The sequence below is a fragment of the Chanodichthys erythropterus genome, chromosome 18 (assembly GCF_024489055.1).
Source record: "Chanodichthys erythropterus isolate Z2021 chromosome 18, ASM2448905v1, whole genome shotgun sequence".
In the NCBI taxonomy this organism is placed as follows: domain Eukaryota; kingdom Metazoa; phylum Chordata; class Actinopteri; order Cypriniformes; family Xenocyprididae; genus Chanodichthys; species Chanodichthys erythropterus.
In genome coordinates, this window is record NC_090238.1 from 38,055,987 (window position 1) to 38,077,562 (window position 21,576).

The 21,576-nt window shown below is 35.0% G+C and overlaps 1 protein-coding gene across 3 annotated transcripts in view; it reads right to left on the minus strand.

Annotated features, from left to right (window-relative positions):
* cep170ba (centrosomal protein 170Ba) overlaps window positions 1-18,929 on the minus strand; it is a 39,958-nt gene extending 21,029 nt beyond the window's left edge. For 2 of the 3 annotated variants that reach the window (XM_067367583.1, XM_067367581.1), the window contains exons 1-7: window positions 18,665-18,929; window positions 16,740-16,877; window positions 10,448-10,537; window positions 9,225-9,305; window positions 8,855-8,911; window positions 7,834-7,966; window positions 141-251 (exon numbers count right to left, since the gene is read on the minus strand). In XM_067367583.1, the coding sequence (XP_067223684.1) occupies window positions 141-251; window positions 7,834-7,966; window positions 8,855-8,911; window positions 9,225-9,305; window positions 10,448-10,537; window positions 16,740-16,844 (577 nt within the window). In that variant the 5' untranslated portion in view covers window positions 16,845-16,877; window positions 18,665-18,929. The remainder of the gene's footprint in view (window positions 1-140; window positions 252-7,833; window positions 7,967-8,854; window positions 8,912-9,224; window positions 9,306-10,447; window positions 10,538-16,739; window positions 16,878-18,664) is intronic. The other variant, XM_067367582.1, reaches the window with a different exon arrangement.
* Window positions 18,930-21,576: the final 2,647 nt, after the last annotated feature.

Consider the following 21,576-nt stretch of genomic DNA (forward strand, 5'->3'; position numbering starts at 1 on the left):
ACTTGTGTGATGATTTCAACGGATTGTTTTGTATTAAATAATTTGGCGACTGTGAAATTGACATCTTTGGTACTCAAAAGCGCTATGTGTAAATCTTTTTCTGGGATTGGGTTTGATGATTCAGGAGTCACAGTTCAGACCTGTGTGATGTTCATGAGCGCTCGGATCACAACGCTGACCTTTTTCTTCGTCATCTTCACCCCACCAGGACGGCTGGCCGTACAGAGGCGTGGGTCTGGACACGGGCGGATCTGTAATGAAACAAGGGAACAGGAAGAGTCTGATGAAGTGGCAGAAAACTGGTTACATTACTTGATACAAAAGTATAATATAATACAAAAATAAATAAAATAAATGCATTTAAAAAACTAAAATAAAAACCTATACAAATAATAAAAATATATTAAACATCTATTTAATACTAAATAAAGGAAAAATCATAATAAATAAATACATAAGTGACATTACCTTTTACAAATGCAGAAAGAATGAAAAAACATTTAAATAATTTGATAAAATTTAAATGTACGCAATTAAAAAAAAAAGTAAAAAATAAACTATAAAATACATCATAAAAAAATCATAAATACGTGACTGCTTAATTTTGAAAAAAAAAAAAAGAAATAATTAAAAAATATTTAAATACTTATATTTAGGTATAAAAAAAAGTACAAAATGTAAACATTTTAAACAAACAAAACAGAAAAACTAAAATAATAATAGATAAATAAATAGATAAATAAAAAACCTATTTAAATAAATATATAAAATTATAAAATGTAGGTAATTTTAAAAAAATTATTTAAAAAATAAACTAAAAGAAATCATAAAAAAAATCAAATGTGACTACTTATTTTAGAAATAAAAAACTAATAAAAAAAACTAAATATTTATAAAATATACAAATTTAGGTATTAAAAAAAATGTACAAATTCAAACATTTTAAATAAACAAAATGGAAAAACTAAATTAAATCGGTGATATTTTTTTTGAAATACAGAAAGAAAAACAAATACATTCATAAAATTATAAAATGTAGGTAATTTTAAAAGTAGGTAAACTATAAAAGAAATCATTAACAATCTTAATCAAGTGATTTGAGAACAAGATTTTAGAAAAAGAAATAATTAAAAAAAAACTTGATAAATATTGATAAACTAAATAAATTTAGGTACAAAAACATTTACGAAATCTAAAAAATGTAAAAGAAAGAAAGAAAGAAAGAAACAAAGAAAGAAAAAGAACCTCCTTTCACTGCTGAAAAGGAACCAAATTTGTTCTTAAACCCTATTAATGTCAGTGCCAGAAAACACAGCAGCTCAATTTAAAACCAAATGAAATGGTTGGAAAACGTTCCTGCACATTCTGCATGTTTGGCCTGAAGCCCTCAGAGAAGCAACAGTAATTTAACAAACAACACACTGGCACTAGAAAATGAAGAACAGTCTCGACTCCACCCGACTCCATCTCTAAACTGTCAGCTGCGGTGTTAATCTACCAGCCTACTGTCTGTCAGAGATAACCAGTCACGCTGGTTAAAGCCAGCCACAGCACAGACACTGTTGTCAGGGCGACGCTGTTTAATACCAACAAAGACAAAGATGGAACCGACAGGAAACATGTCACTTAATCACAGCAGGGAGCAGCCGAAAATCAGGACTAGCTTATTTGGAAAGTTATGGAGACACGTCACAGATGTTGACCCACTTCTGACAGAGGCAGTCGAGTTCGGGCGGCGATGCTATGCTGCTCCCTTTTAGACACACAGCAACATCCAAAAGGTTTTTTATTGGCATTGATGCTTCCATGAAGAACCTTTAATGTTCCATTGCACAAAATGTTCTTTATACTGGAACACTTTCTGTAGATTTTTAAAATGTTCTTCACACTATGAAATTGTGCAAATAGGACAACACACACAGCCGTATTGCACCTTCAGCCCAATTCACGGTGCGGTTTCACGGCCGCCACAGAGTTAAATTTGTTAAAGTGGACATAAGGCCTTGAAATATGTTGCACTGCCCTAAAGAAAGCCAAATTTTGAGCACTTTTTACTGTATCAGCCTGTTGTATAGACCCTTGAACTCTGCAAACAGGAGAAATGCACACAGCCATATTGTGCCATCAGCCCATTTTACAGCACGGTTTCTCGGCCGCCACAGTGTTAAATTTGTTAAAGTGGACATAAGGCCTTGAAATATGATGCACTGCCCTAAAGAAAGCCACATTTTGAGCACTTTTTACTGTTGCAGCCCGTTTTATGGACCTTTGAACTTGTCAAACAGGACAACGCTCACAGCTGTATTGCACCGTTAGCCCAATTCATGGCACGGTTTCACGGCCGCCACAGTGTTAAATTTGTTAAAGTGGACATAAAACCTTGAAATGTGTCGCACTGCCCTAAAGAAAGCCAAATTTTGAGCACTTTTTACTGTATCAGCCTGTTGTATAGACCCTTGAACTTGTCAAACAGGACAATGCTCACAGCTGTATAGTGCCATCAGATCATTTCACAGTGCGGTTTCTCAGACGCCACAGAGTTAAATTTGTTAAAGTGGACATAAGGCCTTGAAATATGATGCATTGCCCTAAAGAAAGCCACATTTTGGGCACTTTTTACTGTATAAGCCTTTAATATTGACCGTTAAATTTGGCAAATAGGACAAATGCACACAGCCGTATTGCACCTTCAGCCCATTTTACGGCACGGTTTCTCGGCCGCCACAGTGTTAAATTTGTTTAAGTGGACATAAAACCTTGAAATGTGTCGCACTGCCCTAAAGAAAGGCAAATTTTGAGCACTTTTTACTGTATCAGCCTTTAATATTGACCCTTAAACTTGGCAAATAGGACAAATGAACAGCCATATTGTGCAATCAGATCATTTCACAGCGTGGTTTCTTGGCCAACACAGAATTAAATTTGTTAAAGTGGACATAAAGCCTTGAAATATGACGCACTACCCTAAAGAAAGCCAGATTGAGCACTTTTTACTGTTGCAACCTGTTTTATGGACCTTTGAACTTGTCAAACAGGACAATGCTCACAGCTGTATTGCACCGTCAGCCCAATTCATGGCACGGTTTCACGGCCGCCACAGTGTTAAATTTGTTAAAGTGGACATAAGGCCTTGAAATATGATGCACTGCCCTAAAGAAAGCCACATTTTGAGCACTTTTTACTGTTGCAGCCCGTTTTATGGACCTTTGAACTTGTCAAACAGGACAACGCTCACAGCTGTATTGCACCGTTAGCCCAATTCATGGCACGGTTTCACGGCCGCCACAGTGTTAAATTTGTTAAAGTGGACATAAAACCTTGAAATGTGTCGCACTGCCCTAAAGAAAGCCAAATTTTGAGCACTTTTTACTGTATCAGCCTGTTGTATAGACCCTTGAACTTGTCAAACAGGACAATGCTCACAGCTGTATAGTGCCATCAGATCATTTCACAGTGCGGTTTCTCAGACGCCACAGAGTTAAATTTGTTAAAGTGGACATAAGGCCTTGAAATATGATGCAATGCCCTAAAGAAAGCCACATTTTGGGCACTTTTTACTGTATAAGCCTTTAATATTGACCGTTAAATTTGGCAAATAGGACAAATGCACACAGCCGTATTGCACCTTCAGCCCATTTTACGGCACGGTTTCTCGGCCGCCACAGTGTTAAATTTGTTTAAGTGGACATAAAACCTTGAAATGTGTCGCACTGCCCTAAAGAAAGGCAAATTTTGAGCACTTTTTACTGTATCAGCCTTTAATATTGACCCTTAAACTTGGCAAATAGGACAAATGAACAGCCATATTGTGCAATCAGATCATTTCACAGCGTGGTTTCTTGGCCAACACAGAATTAAATTTGTTAAAGTGGACATAAAGCCTTGAAATATGACGCACTACCCTAAAGAAAGCCAGATTGAGCACTTTTTACTGTTGCAACCTGTTTTATGGACCTTTGAACTTGTCAAACAGGACAATGCTCACAGCTGTATTGCACCGTCAGCCCAATTCATGGCACGGTTTCACGGCCGCCACAGTGTTAAATTTGTTAAAGTGGACATAAAACCTTGAAATGTGTCGCACTGCCCTAAAGAAAGCCAAATTTTGAGCACTTTTTACTGTATCAGCCTGTTGTATAGACCCTTGAACTTGTCAAACAGGACAATGCTCACAGCTGTATAGTGCCATCAGATCATTTCACAGTGCGGTTTCTCAGACGCCAGAGTTAAATTTGTTAAAGTGGACATAAGGCCTTGAAATATGATGCAATGCCCTAAAGAAAGCCACATTTTGAGCACTTTTTACTGTATAAGCCTTTAATATTGACCGTTAAATTTGGCAAATAGGACAAATGCACACAGCCGTATTGCACCTTCAGCTCATTTTATGGCAAGGTTTCTCAGACGACACAGAGTTAAATTTGTTAAAGTGGACATAAGGCCTTGAAATATGACGCACTGCCCTAAAGAAAGGCAAATTTTGAGCACTTTTTACTGTATCAGCCTGTTTTATAGACCCCTGAACTTGGCAAATGCACACAGCCATATTGTGCCATCAGCACATTTCACGGCACGGTTGCTTGGCTGCCCAAGAGTTAAATTGTTATAAATTCTTCTTACTGGTACAGAACTAGAAAAAAAGTGAAATGAAATAAATAAAAGTGATAAAACATGATTCAGTCCCATGAGTCAGTTGGGCAGGACCAGGTCAGAAAGCACAGGAAGCTCAGGACAGAAACTTTCTCATGAAGTCATTCTGAGAATGAGTTTTTACCATTATCCTTTCAAAAACGCCTGCGCTTTAATATAAAAGTACACTACATACACTATTTATTTTCTTTCTTTCTTTATCTATTTTTAGCTGCATTTATCTACAACGCCAGGGATTCGCAAACTTATTTTGTTAGCTAAACTACTTTGACCTAAAATGTTTACTTGAAAGTCCCCTTGAGATTTTAAGTAAATATTGCAATAATTTAACAAACACATTTGCATGTTCACAGTTCTCTGATGTTGGTTAATAGTCACATGACATGCAGGTAAACTAAATATTTCATCTTTTTTAATAGGCGTTTAGTAATGGGTTCTGTTTTGATTGTTTTTTAATTTTTATATTCTACATAATTATCAGCCTTTCATCCCCTCCGTGATCAACAGAGCCCTGCTCTATGCCATGTTGTCCATGAACTCACATTCATTTACAAACAGAATTTGTTTTCACTGGATGATTCAGGTCTTCCAGTTCGCTCAGCCGTGAAACCTCTCATTTTCCCATGAGCAACACTATCCCTCTTTAAGAGCCCTAAACAAACATGTCTCTGTTCATTCACATTTCTCTAAGCTGATGCTTTAATAGTTAGAGGTTTGATCACATCACTAACCCTCAGTATCTCTAGTAATAGTAACGACTGACTTAGCAAACTCTGCTGCACATGAAGACAGACGTGTGAAGCACACAAGTCCAAACAGATCAATCGCGCTCAGTGAGAGTCTGGTAGAGCGAGTGTGACGGTAGTTTAGCGGGGTTTAACAGTAATCCCATAACAGTACATGTTTAGTCAATGTGAGATTAAACAGATTAATCGAGTCCCTGTGTCTGGAGTCTTCAAGATAAAGAGAATGTTTAACAGTACACTAACGGGTTAATGAAAGGGCAGAAAAGCCTTTTCAATCACTATCAGATAGCAATATTCAAACTAGACTTGCACTTCCTGAAAGAAACAGTAGCGATTGTTAAGGTAATTCAGCGAGAATGCAAATATTACAATGACATCATCGCTGTTGGTTCCATTCTGAATGCTGAACATTCTATTAATGAATAAGGATTTACAAAAACACACCTACACTCTTAAAAATAAATAAATAAAAAAAAAAAAAAAAAAAAAAAATATATATATATATATATATATATATATATATATATATATATATATATATATATATATATATATATATATATATATACAGCTATGGAAAAAATTAATTTTTTTCTTAATTTTTTCCATAGCTGTATATATATATATAGCGATTGGGTTGTAGCGATTGGGATGTTTTAACCGAGCGATTGGGTTGTTTTAACCCAGCAATTGGGTTGTTTTAACCCAGCAATTGGGTTGTAGCGATTGGGTTGTTTTAACCGAGCGATTGGGTTGTTTTAACCCAGCGATTGGGTTGTTTTAACCCAGCGATTGGGTTGTTTTAACCCAGCGATTGGGTTGTTTTAACCCAGCGATTGGGTTGTTTTAACCCAGCGATTGGGTTGTTTTAACCCAGCGATTGGGTTGTTTTAACCCAGCGATTGGGTTGTTTTAACCCAGCGATTGGGTTGTTTTAACCCAGCGATTGGGTTGTTTTAACCCAGCGATTGGGTTGTTTTAACCCAGCGATTGGGTTGTTTTAACCCAGCGATTGGGTTGTTTTAACCCAGCGATTGGGTTGTTTTAACCCAGCGATTGGGTTGTTTTAACCCAGCGATTGGGTTGTTTTAACCCAGCGATTGGGTTGTTTTAACCCAGCGATTGGGTTGTTTTAACCCAGCGATTGGGTTGTTTTAACCCAGCGATTGGGTTGTTTTAACCCAGCGATTGGGTTGTTTTAACCCAGCGATTGGGTTGTTTTAACCCAGCGATTGGGTTGTTTTAACCCAGCAATTGGGTTGTTTTAACCCAGCAATTGGGTTGTTTTTACCCAGCAATTGGGTTGTTTTTACCCAGCAATTGGGTTGTTTTTACCCAGCAATTGGGTTGTTTTTACCCAGCAATTGGGTTGTTTTTACCCAGCAATTAGGTTGTTTTTACCCAGCAATTGGGTTGTTTTAACCCAGCAATTGGGTTGTTTTAACCCAGCAATTGGGTTGTTTTAACCCATAGTTTGGATTGTTTTAACCCAGCGATTGGGTTGTAGTGATTGGGTTGTTTTAACCCAGTGATTGGGTTAAATATTTGCCCAACCTGCTGGGTAGTTTTATTTAACTCAACTATTGTTTAAAAATTACTGTATTGCTTGCTTAAAATTAACCCAAATGTTATGGTGGAAAATAACATGTATTTATATTTTGAATAAATGAACATTAATAAGATTAATAAATAATGATTAAACAATAAACATTTAGTAAACTGCTTATTAATAAAGGTTCATCTTTTGATGATTATTGTTGCCTCTAGTAATTATGTGTCTGCACATATTGTGTGTTTATTTTAAGCCAGACATATAGTCATTTTTAAACAATAGTTGGGCAAACATTTAACCCAATCATTGGGTTTGTCCATTTTCAACCCAACTTGGGTTGTTTTTAACCCAGCATTTGTTGTGTGTGACTGCAATTATCTAGAAAGCAAAGTTTGTGCAAAAATATGAGATAAATAAATTTGAGGAATTTGCTATGGTGCAGAAATGTTACATTTCATCTGTGGCTCACAGTCAGGCAAGGTCAGCATGGCATGGAAATAAGATAGTGATCAGTCATGTTGGCAAGAACTAGCTAAAAATATAACTTTATATACGAGAAATAGGTCATAAATTCACAAGGCAAATCTTTTTTAAAGTCAACATGAAAATGTTCAATAACCCATTTTACTTCTGTAATGTGACATTTCCAAATAAAGCAGGTACAGGACTTGATTTAATCAATCAGAAGTTATTGAATTGTGAAAAGTGTCTATATATAGACCGTTTGAGAGGTGGAGAAATTCATTGCATTATAATGAGACATTATGAAGATATACGCTTATTTCTTTATAGCAATGTCACTGATGAATCAGTCACAATAAGACCAGAAGCATGAATTAAATCAAAATGAACGCTGTTCACTTTCTTAATGTATTTCAGAAGTACCTGTGATGTTTTTCCGCTCTGTTTTTTCGCATTTAGCGCGTAACGAGTCTCTGCGTTTCTCATCAGTCTGGATGTGCTTCTTGGTTTCCGGCGTCTCTTGACCCAGCTGAAGCTGACTGGTGTATTTTTCATGCTGGAATCCAGAGAACATATAAATCACATGAGCGATCTCTCACCACACATAGACACAAATACTGTATGAAAAATGAATGGATCAAATCAGTTTAGGCCAGTTAGATTATTCTGGGTTATTTACAACTTCTTGTATCCCGTGACATGCTGCTAATTACCACAGAAAAAAAAAAAAAAGTCTCATTCTTTGAAATCAACCTCTTATTTTTATCCGATTCGCTTCAAACTCAAATCAGTATGTCGTCAATACATGGAAGATTTAGACCTGTGAAAGGATTCTTGATATCTTAAATACTGTTGCCATGGCAACATGTCAAACTTTAATATTGTTTTGGGTGTTTTTGAGACTCTTAGCATGCTTCAAATTGCATGAAGCTTGACACACACATCAAAGATTTCATCCAGTAAACATTGACAAAGAAACGGGAGGGGAAGAGGGGCACTATAGCGCCACCTTTTGACCAAAGAGAGGGGGTTAGTTTTGCCTACAGTCACCAAACTTGGTACATATATTGTTCACATCAAGCCAGACAACTTTCTAATTTACAGTCATTAGCTCCAACCAACAGGAAGTCAGCTATTTTGGTTTGAATGTGGATTTTTTTTTTTTTAAATCAGGCTATGAATTTTGAACTACTCCTCCTAGAGGGCTTAAACACTTCACAACAAACTTGGTGCCAAGACATTAAAGATGTTAAATTGCATGATATAAACTTGTAATTGCAAGTTATAAAATCAGAATTGCGAGATATAAACTCCTTCACCCTTCAGAATTGGACTCGCCATTGCGAGTTTATTTCTCACAATTCTGAGAAAAGAATTACAAGTTCATATCTCACAATTGTGAGAAAAAAAGTCACAAGGAATACAGAGATTCACTCAAATCTACCTTGAGAGCTTCCTCTGGCACTTTGTGTTGGCTTCTCTCCAGGATGTATATGTGTGAATGTGTGAACAGTCAAGAACAAAAACACTGACGAAACAAACCATCCCATAATAATCAGAGAGAAAGGACACAACAGCCGGATAAAACTCAATCGAATTGCTTGTAGCATCATTTCTATTGAGCTGAGCACAACACTGTCCTGAACAAATCTGTCTCATAAACAAGAAAGCTGCTTTTCTGCTCATTATCTGCAAGGTTATTATTTCTCACGGCAGGTTTACTGGATTTTGCCATTAGCAAAATCAAAAGCCCTGAGTCAAACCACAACAGGCTCATATGCCCGTTTTATTCCGTTCTGAGTTTGAGGAAGGATATCATATCCGAAGCGAATGACATCTGATAACTTCAGGGTGATGTACGTCTGATCAGGGATGCGAAGGTCATTCACGAAGGTCTGAGGAGACATGAGATGACAAAAAAAAGGTTTTGCCAATGTTAAACGCTTTACCAAGACTCAATATAAAAGCCTTACTGATAGTGAATCATGACTACACACAAATTCTTCAATGTACATTTTTATACAAAAGTTTTCAAACTCAATAGTGAAATCAAGCATATAAAATTCATTCAGAAATTACAGTCCTTCTTAAACATGAGAGCTGCTGTTCCAGTGTGATTTACACATTTCCAAGATGTTTTTCAAATGAATTTAAATTAAATTCATTTTCAAATTAGGCCCGTCACAATCATGAATTTTGTGCTGACGATTAATTGTCATAAATAATTGTGATTTAATTATGTTTTGTTTGTGTCACTTACAGTGTAATACTTTTTTTTTTTTTTTTACTTTAAATCACATATAATAAATTAAAAAAAAATAAAATAAAATAGACCAACATGATTTAATGGTGTGAAAATTATATAAAAAATTAAGTATAATATAGTTTCATATAAAATATATACTATCAATATAAATAATATCATTTAATAAAACTAAAAAAATAATTAACATAATATAAAATATATAATATATTATGTATAAAATGTATATTATATATATTATATTACAACATTAATAAATTATATTATTTATATATTTTTCTAATTTATATTATTATATTATGTTATAACATAATATAAATTACAGTAATTATAATATAATTATTTATCTAATTTATATATTATGTTATATTATGTTACAGCATAATATAAATTACAATAAGCTATAATATATTATATTATTTATCTAAATTATATATTATAAACTATTATGTTATATTATATTATACAATGCAGTCCGATTAAACCCACAAACCTTCATTTCCTTTGACTATCTTTATGAACTTTACAACAGTGTTTTTTGGCAAAATGTGATTAAAATTTACACTGCGCAATTACTGCGGTTATTTCAAATAATTGCAATTAGTTTGAAAAACCATGATTGATTAGATACAGGCCTATTTCAAATGGTACTTTGTAAATCGCACCATTTGACAAAACTGCATTAATAATTTTAACCAAAAACAAGCAGCCCTATATAAAATCCACATTTGTATTGGTGCATGCAGAAACACGCAAAGGACGCAGTGAACTCACCCCATTGAGGCTGCCCAAGTCTTTGACCAGGTGTTCGTCCGTAGACGTGTCATAGTTGATCACAGCGTGTTGTTTGTCCACACTGCGAGACTGCAAAGGTGCAAAGAACAGAAAGCAGATTAGCTACATGACCTTATCATAAAATAAACGTGCACGCAAATCCAATGTAAATGCTACAAAGGGCCAGAAAACAACCTTTAGTGTTAAAACGAGATATTTCCACAGTGGGACAAAGTGGTTTAATAAAAGAACAGAAGGGCTGTTTGGAGTGTGACTTCACAATATTATCAGCGTAGGAGGGCAGAAATCAGTCTTCTTCATGGAGAAAATCCTATCAGTAAACTTGCAGATAAACATTTACATCTGGCCACAGGAAGGCACAATTACCCAGCATTATCAGAGTCAGCAGTCTTCATACATCAAAGCAGATCTGCCCACACTCATTTACAGCCTCATTAGTGAGCTGATGTCATTGTTCAGAGCCATCGAGAGACTTCATTATACTCTGTGCAAAAACGTTCCGCTTATTGAATCTAACCGAGCCTCGGAGACCCGTGTTGAATGGGTTTATCTGTGTCCGACATGATGCATTTGCCTTTTCTGTCATTTTATTACATGCATATTAAACATCACATGAATGAAAGTACACTAAAAATGCCATTGCATCAGATAACAAAACATTTTAAATGACCAATAATGATGCATCTTGAAAGAGTCTGACATGGTTGAACGTACGCCAGAGTTCGCGGCTGGCGAGGAATGCAGCGGAAATTCATGAGCAGAGAGGGAGAGGCCGAGGTTTGGACGCATGAATAGACAGGACGAGGCTTTTGACTCGAGCAAACTGCTGCGGTGAGAGGGCCGTGCCGAACTAACCGCAGATGAACAGAACCGTATAAACAGATTCAAAACATGGCATTCTAGTGTCAGCAGAACAAGAGACAGAGAAAACAGAGCAGGACATTTGTTTGATTTTTAGTTTGAGAGAAAGGACGTGTCAGTGTCAGTAATCGACCCTACGCTAAAGGTTACTGTCATACTACTATGAGCTGTATGAATGAACTGGAGATTTTCCTTTGCAGTGTGCATTTCAGGGATAGTTCACCCAAAATGTAAATTTATCCCATGATTTACTCACCCTCAAGCCATCCTAGGTGTACACTATGGGTCAAACGTTTGGAAACATTACTATTTTTAATGTTTTTGAAGCTCTTATGCTCACTAAGGCTGCATTTATTTCATAATAAATACAGATAAAAAACAGTAATATTGTGAAATATTATTACAATTTAAAATTATGGTTTTCTATTTTAATCTACTTTAAAATTTAATTTATATCCAGTGATCAAAGCTGAATTTTCAGCATCATTACTCCAGTCTTCAGTGTCACATGATCCTTCAGAAATCATTCTAATATGATGATTTATTATCAATGTTGGAAACAGTTGTGCTGCTTAATATTATTTTATAACCTGTGATACTTTTTCAGGATTCTTTGATGAACAAAAAGTTAAAAAATATAATTTATTTAAAATAGAAATCTTTTCTAACATTATACATGACTGTTCAAATGTAAAAAAAAAAAATGTTCCTCCTTTGTTTTGAAAGAAATTAAAGGTGCCCAAGAATGCTTTTTCACAAGATGTAATATAAGTCTAAGGTGTCCCCTGAATGTGTCTGTGAAGTTTCAGCTCAAAATACCCCATAGATTTTTTTTTATTAAATTTTTTTTAACTGCCTATTTTGGGGCATCATTAACTATACACTGATTTTGGCAGCGCGCCGCCCCTTTAATTCGCCTGCTCCCTGCCACACGAGCTCTGGACTATATTACAGTGCATTTACAAAGTTCACACAGCTAATGTAACCCTCAAATGGATCTTTACAAGATGTTCGTCATGCATGATGTATTATGCATGCTTCGAATTATGTGAGTAAAGTATTTATTTTGATGTTTACATTTGATTCTGTATGAGTTTGAAGCTATGCTCTGTGGCTAACGGCTAATTCTACACTGTTGGAGAGATTTATAAAGAATGAAGTTGTGTTTATGAATTATACAGACTGCAAGTGTTTAAAAATGAAAATAGCGACGGCTCTTGTCTCCGTGAATACAGTAAGAAACGATGGTAACTTTAACCACATTTAACAGTACATTAGCAACATGCTAACAAAACATTTAGAAAGACAATTTACAAATGTCACTAAAAATATGATATCATGGATCATGTCAGTTATTATTGCTCCATCTGCTATTTTTCGCTGTTCTTGCTTGCTTACCTTGTCTGTGCACAGATCCAGACGTTAATACTGGCTTTCCTTGTCTAATGCCTTGAACATGGGCTGGCATATGCAAATATTGGGGTCATACATATTAATGATCCTGACTGTTACGTAACAGTCGGTGTTATGTTGACATTCGCCTGTTCTTCTGAGGTCTTTTAAACAAATAAAATTTACATAAGGAGGAGGAAGCAATGGGGTTTGAAACTCAGTGTATGTCTTTTCCATGTACTGAACTCTTGTTATTCAACTACGCCAAAGTAAATTCAATTTTTGATTCTAGGGCACCTTTAATACTTTTATTCAGCACGGATGTGTTAAATTGATAAAAAGTGATAGTACAGATTTAGATTGTTAGAAAAGATTTATATTTTGAATAAATGCTGTTCTTTTTAACCTTTTATTCATCAAAGAATCCTGAAAAAGTATCACAGGTTATAAAATAATATTAAGCAGCACAACTGTTTCCAACACTGATAATAAATCATCATATTAGAATGATTTCTGAAGGATCATGTGACACTGAAGACTGGAGTAATGATGCTGAAAATTCAGCTTTAAAGGGCACCTATTATGCAAAATTCACTTTTACATGGTGTTTGATCATAAATGTGTGTTGGCAGTGTGTGAGCAAAACCACCCTAGAATGAGAAAAATCCACCCAGTGTTTTTTTTACAATCTCAATAATTCATAAGCACTGTCTCAGAACGCCCTGTTCTAAGATTGCCCTCACTGTGACGTAGAATTGCGCTAAGCCCCACCCACGTGGTTTGATTGACAATCTGGTTTTGGCATAGACCCCGCCTTCTGTGATCTGTCAACCTATCTAATTATATTTTGCTACATGTAAAAGGTATTTTAAAGATTTTGAAGTGTCAAAAGGTAATTCGGTTTAACCATCCACAGGCCAATACAGCCATTTAATTTGTGATTAAAATATCTTTAAATGTAATAAATGTATTTATTTTTTATTCTGCCATGATTTTATAACATCATATATCAAAATAGTGCAAAATAGTTTTAAAATTATGTGTAGAAGTCGTTGCTTTGTTATGAGAAAGAATGTCCGGAAAAATGAATTTCATCGACGTCATTCGGAGTAACCAATATAAAGGGACCATTTTGGATCAAGTCATGCGGTCAGTATCATGTGACAGGATGTGACATCATTCAGACACCTGCAAAGGACCACATGGTCATGAGGTCAAGTAACTCTCTTTAACTATTTGATAAATTCACTTGCTCATACGCATGTCCCGAAACATCAGGTCATTCGGTGCAACCGCTATAAAACATGGAAAATGTTGTAATATTTATAAAATACTAAATATAAAAATGTTTGATTGCCTTTTTGCTAGCTACCTAGATATCAGCCTGTTAGCATTGTTTGAAGATATCATCATTCGGTGTAACCAAAAGTGTCATTTGGTAAAACTGAAATTTGTGTTAAACCAAATGACTTTTTTTGGTGACAAATCTTGTCCATCTTGTAAAAAAATGACAAAAGCAGTGTTAATTGATTATAAAAACTACATAATCTCATTGATAACATTTAATAATTCTTAATCTTAAAGCTGACTATGCTTCTATCACTAAACAAGTTTAAGTCACTTTTAACAGATTGTGTTTTATCCTTTGGTAAAATGCTGTTTTGATCCTTGATTGTGCTTTTATGTTTTGATGTGTATTTGTATATTTATGTTATTGTAGCCACTTTTTTCAAAATGAGTTTTTAACCTGGTTAAATAATGAATGAATAAATGAAATCCTATATCATACATCACGTCAGGGGTTACTCATTTGTCGCAAGTCGACTTGTGTAGGCCGTCTGCCGGAAGCTAGTTATTTTAGTTTATAAAGATTTAAATATGGATATTTTTCTTACAAAAATGCATTGCTTTGCTTCAGAAGGCCTTTATTAACCCCCTGGAGTCGTATGGATTACATTTATGATGGACGGATGTGCTTTTTTGGGCTTCAAAATCTCACCCATTATTCACTACCAGAAACAAAACACATTTCCATTATGTGGAAAGACTCACATTCATTTCTATAGTGCTTTACACAAAACAGATCATTTCAAAGCAGCGTCACATTGATAAACAGGAAAATAAAAACAGAATCGATGCAAACTTTACAAAAAAAATTCTGCTGTAAAGCAGCTCTAAAAAAACTAAAACTGTTGATTCAGTTCAGTTCAATAACTGTCAATGATGCAAAGTTTTATTATCCATCTCAATTTAGTTCAATTTTTATTCTCATCCAGTGTAGTGTAGTCAGAAGTACTGACCACGATACCAAGTCAGTACTGAAATTTAAAAAATGTGATGCTTTGAGCACGGTTGAGCATATTTGTTAGCAACTCTGATTGGCCATTGTGTTCACGCGCTCATCTGCGATTGGCTACAATGATCGCTTTAAAAACATGTTGTAAATAGACAATGACGCTCTTCAGCGAGCACTTACACAGGCACACACGGGAGCGTTTGAAAGCAGGCCTCTATCAGCGGACTGGTTTTGAAGCATTAATCCTTGTATCAATCAAAAACATACTTTATCTGTTGAGCACATGAACAATGGCCAATCAGAGGTTTTTACGAATCCGATCAACAGTGCTCAAAGCGTCACATTTTTCAAATTTCAGTACAGACTTGGTATCGCGGTCAGTACATTTGACAACACTAATCTGGTGTCAGTGCTGTTCAATAGATAGTATTAGTAAATATATTTATTGTCTTTTAAAATAGTGATTACATCAAAAACATATGAGTATGTGTGTGTGTGTGTGTGTGTGTGTGTGTGTATAAAAAGTAGGGCTTTGATTCGATTCCTATTCTCACATGCTTTTGATTCGATTACGATTTTGATTTGATTCGGTTCGATATCGATTATTTTGGATGTAGTATTTCAGTTTCAGTACATGGAAAATTTTCTAGAGGAAAAAAAATCTCAACTAATGCTGTAAACTACACATGAGAGTCACCTGGTGCTACTTTACTATAATAATGAAGGTTAAATTAACTTATTTATATACAAACACTTAAATTACACTCAATGATGTTTTTATTATCAATAAAGTTTAGAATTACATCATCATATTTCTACTCCAGTTAGTTTTTTGGAAATATAAACATTTAAATCGTGGCTGTCATAACTGATTTATTCAACATTAAAGATCATAATGAATATGTAACGGTGCATAGCTATATTTATCAGAATGCTGCTTTCTAGAGTCACTATTCTAGCTGACTAATGACTTTATGGTCACTGAATATGTTTTTCTGAGGTAAAAGTGACGTTACGTGACATTGAAGCTGTTTTATTGAGTCTTTCCAAGATTGAGCGATTACACGAGACATGATACGGATTTCAGTAAGTTGTACTGTATATTTTAACATACCTTCAGATGTTCATGCATGTTTATTTCGCTGTAACTGGTATTAAAGCGGAGGAGAGGATGATCACATGCTTCTCTTTAACTGAGGCGCTAAAGCAATCTGTCACGCCACATTAAACAGCGCCAAAACCGTATTTATTTTTTGAATCTCATAATAAGATGGACGTCATTTGAAATCTAAGACTTTTCTTCATATCAAAAGTAACAGATTATTGCAATTTATTGGATGGGAGGCGCTACATATTCTGCTCATTCATCAAATGAAAACAGACTAGACTAAGTGATTCTTGGGAATTAAGAATCGATATCGATTAAAATCGAGAAATCAATATTTTTTTACCCAAAGTAAAGTGTGTATTAAAGTACTCCAGTGGTTTATCCTCAATTTTATGAAGTGACACGAGTGCTTTGTATGCTTTAATGTACTTTAATGATGTCTTTACTGCCTTTCTGGGGCTTGAAAGTGGTAGTTGCGTCGACCGTCAATGGAGGGACAGAAAGCTCTCAGATTTCATTAAAAAGATCTTCATCAGTGTTCAGAAGATGAACGAATGTCTTCTTACAGGTTTGGAACGACATGAGGGCGAGTAGACAGAAGTTTAGCGTCTGACCTGTAGCATCAGTTCACAGTCCTCTCTGCCCACAAAGATCATCTCGCGGGGCAAACGATGGCGTGTGCCGGAGCTGCTCACCAGGAACCACGACGTCACGCTCATCTTCAAACAGCTCCTCAAAACTCCATCAACTTCCTGCAGGAGGAAAACCGTCCCAATCTGAGATTCAACTACTGGATCATAACAACACAATAACTGCTAAAACAATCATCAAAAGCCATCTGAAACATTCTGATGTAGAATATATTACACATTCATATTTTTAGTGAGATCATCGGAATATTTGGGAACCGCAAAGGTTAAAAGGTTGAGATGAATTACCATTCACAACTCATAATGTGACGCATTTTAGTGTTCACTGAGGAACACATTTTCATCGATTAGGAATTGATTGTATGATGGAAAAATTGATTTTAAATACCAGAATGGAGACAAACCTGGATGTGAGCTTGGTAAAATGGTGGATAAGGAACTATTTGTCTATTGGTTTCACATTATCCAATCATGCATTAAGAAAGAAAATTAGTGGATTTTGATTTCATATTGACTTTTTGAAATGGTAAAAACATTAAAGGGTTCACCCAAAAATGAAAATTCTGTCATTAATTACTCACCCTCATGCTGTTACACACCCGTAAGAACTTCGTTCATCTTCTGAACACAAATTAAGATATTTTTGATGAAATCCGATGGCTCAGTGAGGCCTGAACAATGACATTTCCTCTCTCAAGATCCATTAATGTACTAAAAACATATTTAAATCAGTTCATGTGAGTACAGTGGTTCGATATTAATATTATAAAGTGACGAGAATATTTTTGGTGCGCCAAAAAAACAAAAAAAAAAATAATATAGTCATGATATAATAGACTGATATAGTGATGGCCGATTTCAAAACACTGCTTCAGGAAGCTTCAGAGCGTTATGAATCTTTTGTGTCGAATCATGATTCGGATCGCGTGTCAAATTGCTGAAATCACGTGACTTTGGCGCTCCAAACAGCTGATTCGACACGCTGATTCATAACGCTCCGAATCTTCCTGAAGCAGTGTTTTGAAATCGGCCATCACTAAATAAGTCGTTATTTTGGTTTTTTGGCGCACCAAAAATATTCTCGTGGCTTTATAATATTAATATTGAACCACTGTACTCACATGAACTGATTTAAATATGTTTTAGTACATTAATGGATCTTGAGAGAGGAAATGTCATTGCTCAGGCCTCACTGAGCCATCGGATTTCATCAAAAATATCTTCATTTGTGTTCTGAAGATGAATGAAGGTCTTACGGGTGTGAGGATGAGTAATAAATGACAGAATTTTCATTTTTGGGTGAACTAAATACACTTGATTTTGACAAATTGAAAAAATTAAGGTAACGACATAAAATGAAGGAGAAATGTTCGAGTTTTCTAGGTCAATTATTAATTTGAACAGTTTCAACTCATGCTGGATCACATATAACTGTTAATCAATCAAACAAACCATAATCAGTATATCAAAGTGAAATAATCTTAGTTTCAGTTACTGGTATCAAGTTAAAGTTGTTATATTGTTCGGATAAGCATGTTTTTTAGTTTCTGATGTGTTTAAAATTGAATTGATCAGGACAAAGTTCCTTTAAAAGACTCTCAGACAGAATCTACAAGGAAAATAACACATTAAATCAGAAACAGGACATCTGTAAGGTCTACAGGTGTAAAATAAACTCAATTAAAGCAGAAACAAACCTGTCAATCAACATTCACAACTAACGTTATATTATGCGGATTTCCAACGGTCGATATTCCGCGTTCATAAGCCACAACCGCAACATGACAGCACAAATAAAGCACAACAGAGCTATTTAAACATATAAACGCACACAAAAGAGACTCAAACGAGGCAGAACTGATATAATTGTCCAGGTGAAACTCACACACCTTCTTCAGAGAAGCTCCGGGCGGCTAAAGCTCAACAGGAAGTTTATTCCTGACATTCCCGAAGATCCGAGCGCTTAACGACACACTTCACACCATCTAAACACGAGTTTAATCCCTCTCCATCCCTGCTAGAAGACGTGAAATAATGTAGCTTGAGTTTGTGGCTGTTATTCCCGATATATCGAGACTTTTATCCGCCGTCCGTCCGTCCGCGAGAGAGTCTGTCAGAGTGTGTCAGGCCGGCGGGGAGTGACGTCACAGCCGCCGCAGCGCCTCCACCTGAAGCTCCAGCCAGAAAAACTAGATCCACCTTTAATTACTGGATTACAACATAAAAGCCCTTGTTCAAATGCATCTGTTGCATAGTTTCAAACAGAGATTAATGTAGTATTCTATAGCACTAATAGTAAAGTCACACTTAAAATGTGCATTAGTTAAGAAAGATTAGCGATGAAAATAAACAAATTCAGTATTGTGGTACTTTGTGGTTGTCATAAGTTAAAACTAGTGCTGTCAAATCGCGATTAATTTCGTCTAACAAAAGTTTGTATGTATGCATGTGCGTGTTTGTATGTGTATAGTGCTGTCAAACGATTAATCGCATCCAAAATAAGTTTGTTTACATAATATATGTGTATATTGTGTATATTTAATATGTGTATATATATAAACACACATGCATGTATAGTTAACAAAAATATATTTATATATAAAATACTTATATTTATATTTATAATTTTATATATTATAACTTTTATTTTGTAAACGATTAATTGCTTGATAGCACTAATATATATATCATATATCATATCAAATATATCACGATTAATCGCATCCGAAATAAGTTTGTTTACATAATATATGTGTATATTGTGTATATTTAATATGTGTATATATATAAACACACATGCATGTATAGTCAACAAAAATATATTATATTTATATGTAAAATACATATATACACATTAAATATACACAGTACGCACATATATTATGTAAACAAACTTTTATTTTGGAAACGACTAACTTTTGTTAGATGTGATTACCTGCAATTAATCTGTTTGACAAAATTACTTAAAAACGTGATGCTTCAACCTTTATTTTACATTAAACAAATCCACAATAATCCAAATATACAGTAAAGGGATCTGATATTACAATCATTTAACATTAATGAGTCATAATCATTATTATGGAAGCACATTTACACCCCATAGGGGGATAATTATGCTTTGGTAGATTGCAATTATGACACAATTATGAAGTCATTATTATGACATATGACATAAAAAGTCAAAATTGAGATCTACAAATCAAATAATGTCATTATAATGATATACAAAGTAATAATTTTGACTTTTTATGTAATAATTGATATAAAAAGTAGAAATTATTACATAAAAGTCGAAAGTGTGATAGACTAAGACAACGTCCGTGAGTTTTAAACTCATCATTTCGACTTTTCATCTCATAAATATGACTTAGTATGTCATAATTTTTATTTACAAAATCATTTTTTTCCTCATATGTGCTTCCATTCTTTGCAGATCTGAGAAAAATTGACCCATATTCTAATGTTCTTGCGTTTGTTCTCCGCTAGATGGCGCTGTACGCCACAAGAAGATCATCTGATCTGTCATTTTCAGACCAAGAAACAAAAGACATGCATCAGTTGTTCTCAACCAGAGGGCCTCAAGATGACTTAAAAATAATTTGAAATCAAAGTTAAATTAGCTAAAATGAACCAAAACTTATTTTACTGACCCTCAATAACCATGTGTTTCACTGAAGAATCAGGATTCACACTCATCATGACATTCAATGCTCATTATGAAGTGAAGAAGCTGATTCTGACCTCAACGTGACTACGTCATTTACAAACAAAACAATATTTTCTGTTATCATTCGTAAGAACCTTCATATAAAATCATGTAAATGTCATGCATTAGTCTGGAGCTGTGAAGCAGAGATGCTTTTAACATCAGAGTTGAAAATAAACATGAGTAGCTTGTGGGAAAAGAGTCCTGATGTTTAATTGTGTTGCAGTGGGGAAGGTCGCTGTGGGAGAAACAGCTGACGTCTCTGTTTTCTGTTGAATTGTAGGTGAGATATTTTTGCAGTCTTTGCAGCATGTCGTGCTTGAGCCGCGGCCGGTCCGTTTCCTATGGGTTTTGTCCTACACTCCATCCAGCTGTGAGGGTTTGTAACCAACATCTGGCCCACAGACGCCACCATCTGCTTCAGAACAACACATCACGGAGACAACGGGGCTAGTTGTCACACTTCCTACTCCAATCAATACTTGTCAGGATGGGTTTATTTTTCAAAGTCAAGTTCTGCGTTTACACTCAGGAAACAGCTTGTTGATCTTTTGTGACAACAGTAGCCATCCTACATAACTTATAGACTATTTTATGGCATATGTGCAGTATTTAAATGGTACAACAGTTTTGAAACAAAATAATTTATGCAATGACAAAAATAGAAAGGTTACTTCTGAAGCATTTATCTTATCGTTAATCTTATTCCATTTTGATTTCAACATTTACTATGTGTTAATGGACCTAAAAGTGAAGTTGTATTTATTATAAACAAAGTTTAATAAAGTTCAATGTTATTTAATCAAATTAATAAAGTACTCTATGTAACTTTTGGGCCTCTAGCGGTTAAAAACTGCGGAAAACATCTTGCGGAAGAACATTGTTTTGGTTGTGCTTCGGCTCTGCGGATGAATTTGACGCGAACTCTGTTAGAGAACTACATATGCCAATTTGTTCAATAAAATACCTAACTCACCTGTTGAGTAATAAAACGGCATCATCTCCGTGTCGCTTTTACAACATTTCAAATCTTTTCTTAAAGGAGTCCGCCTTGATGACGCGTGCAGCCTTCAAACGCGACCTCCTGAGGAG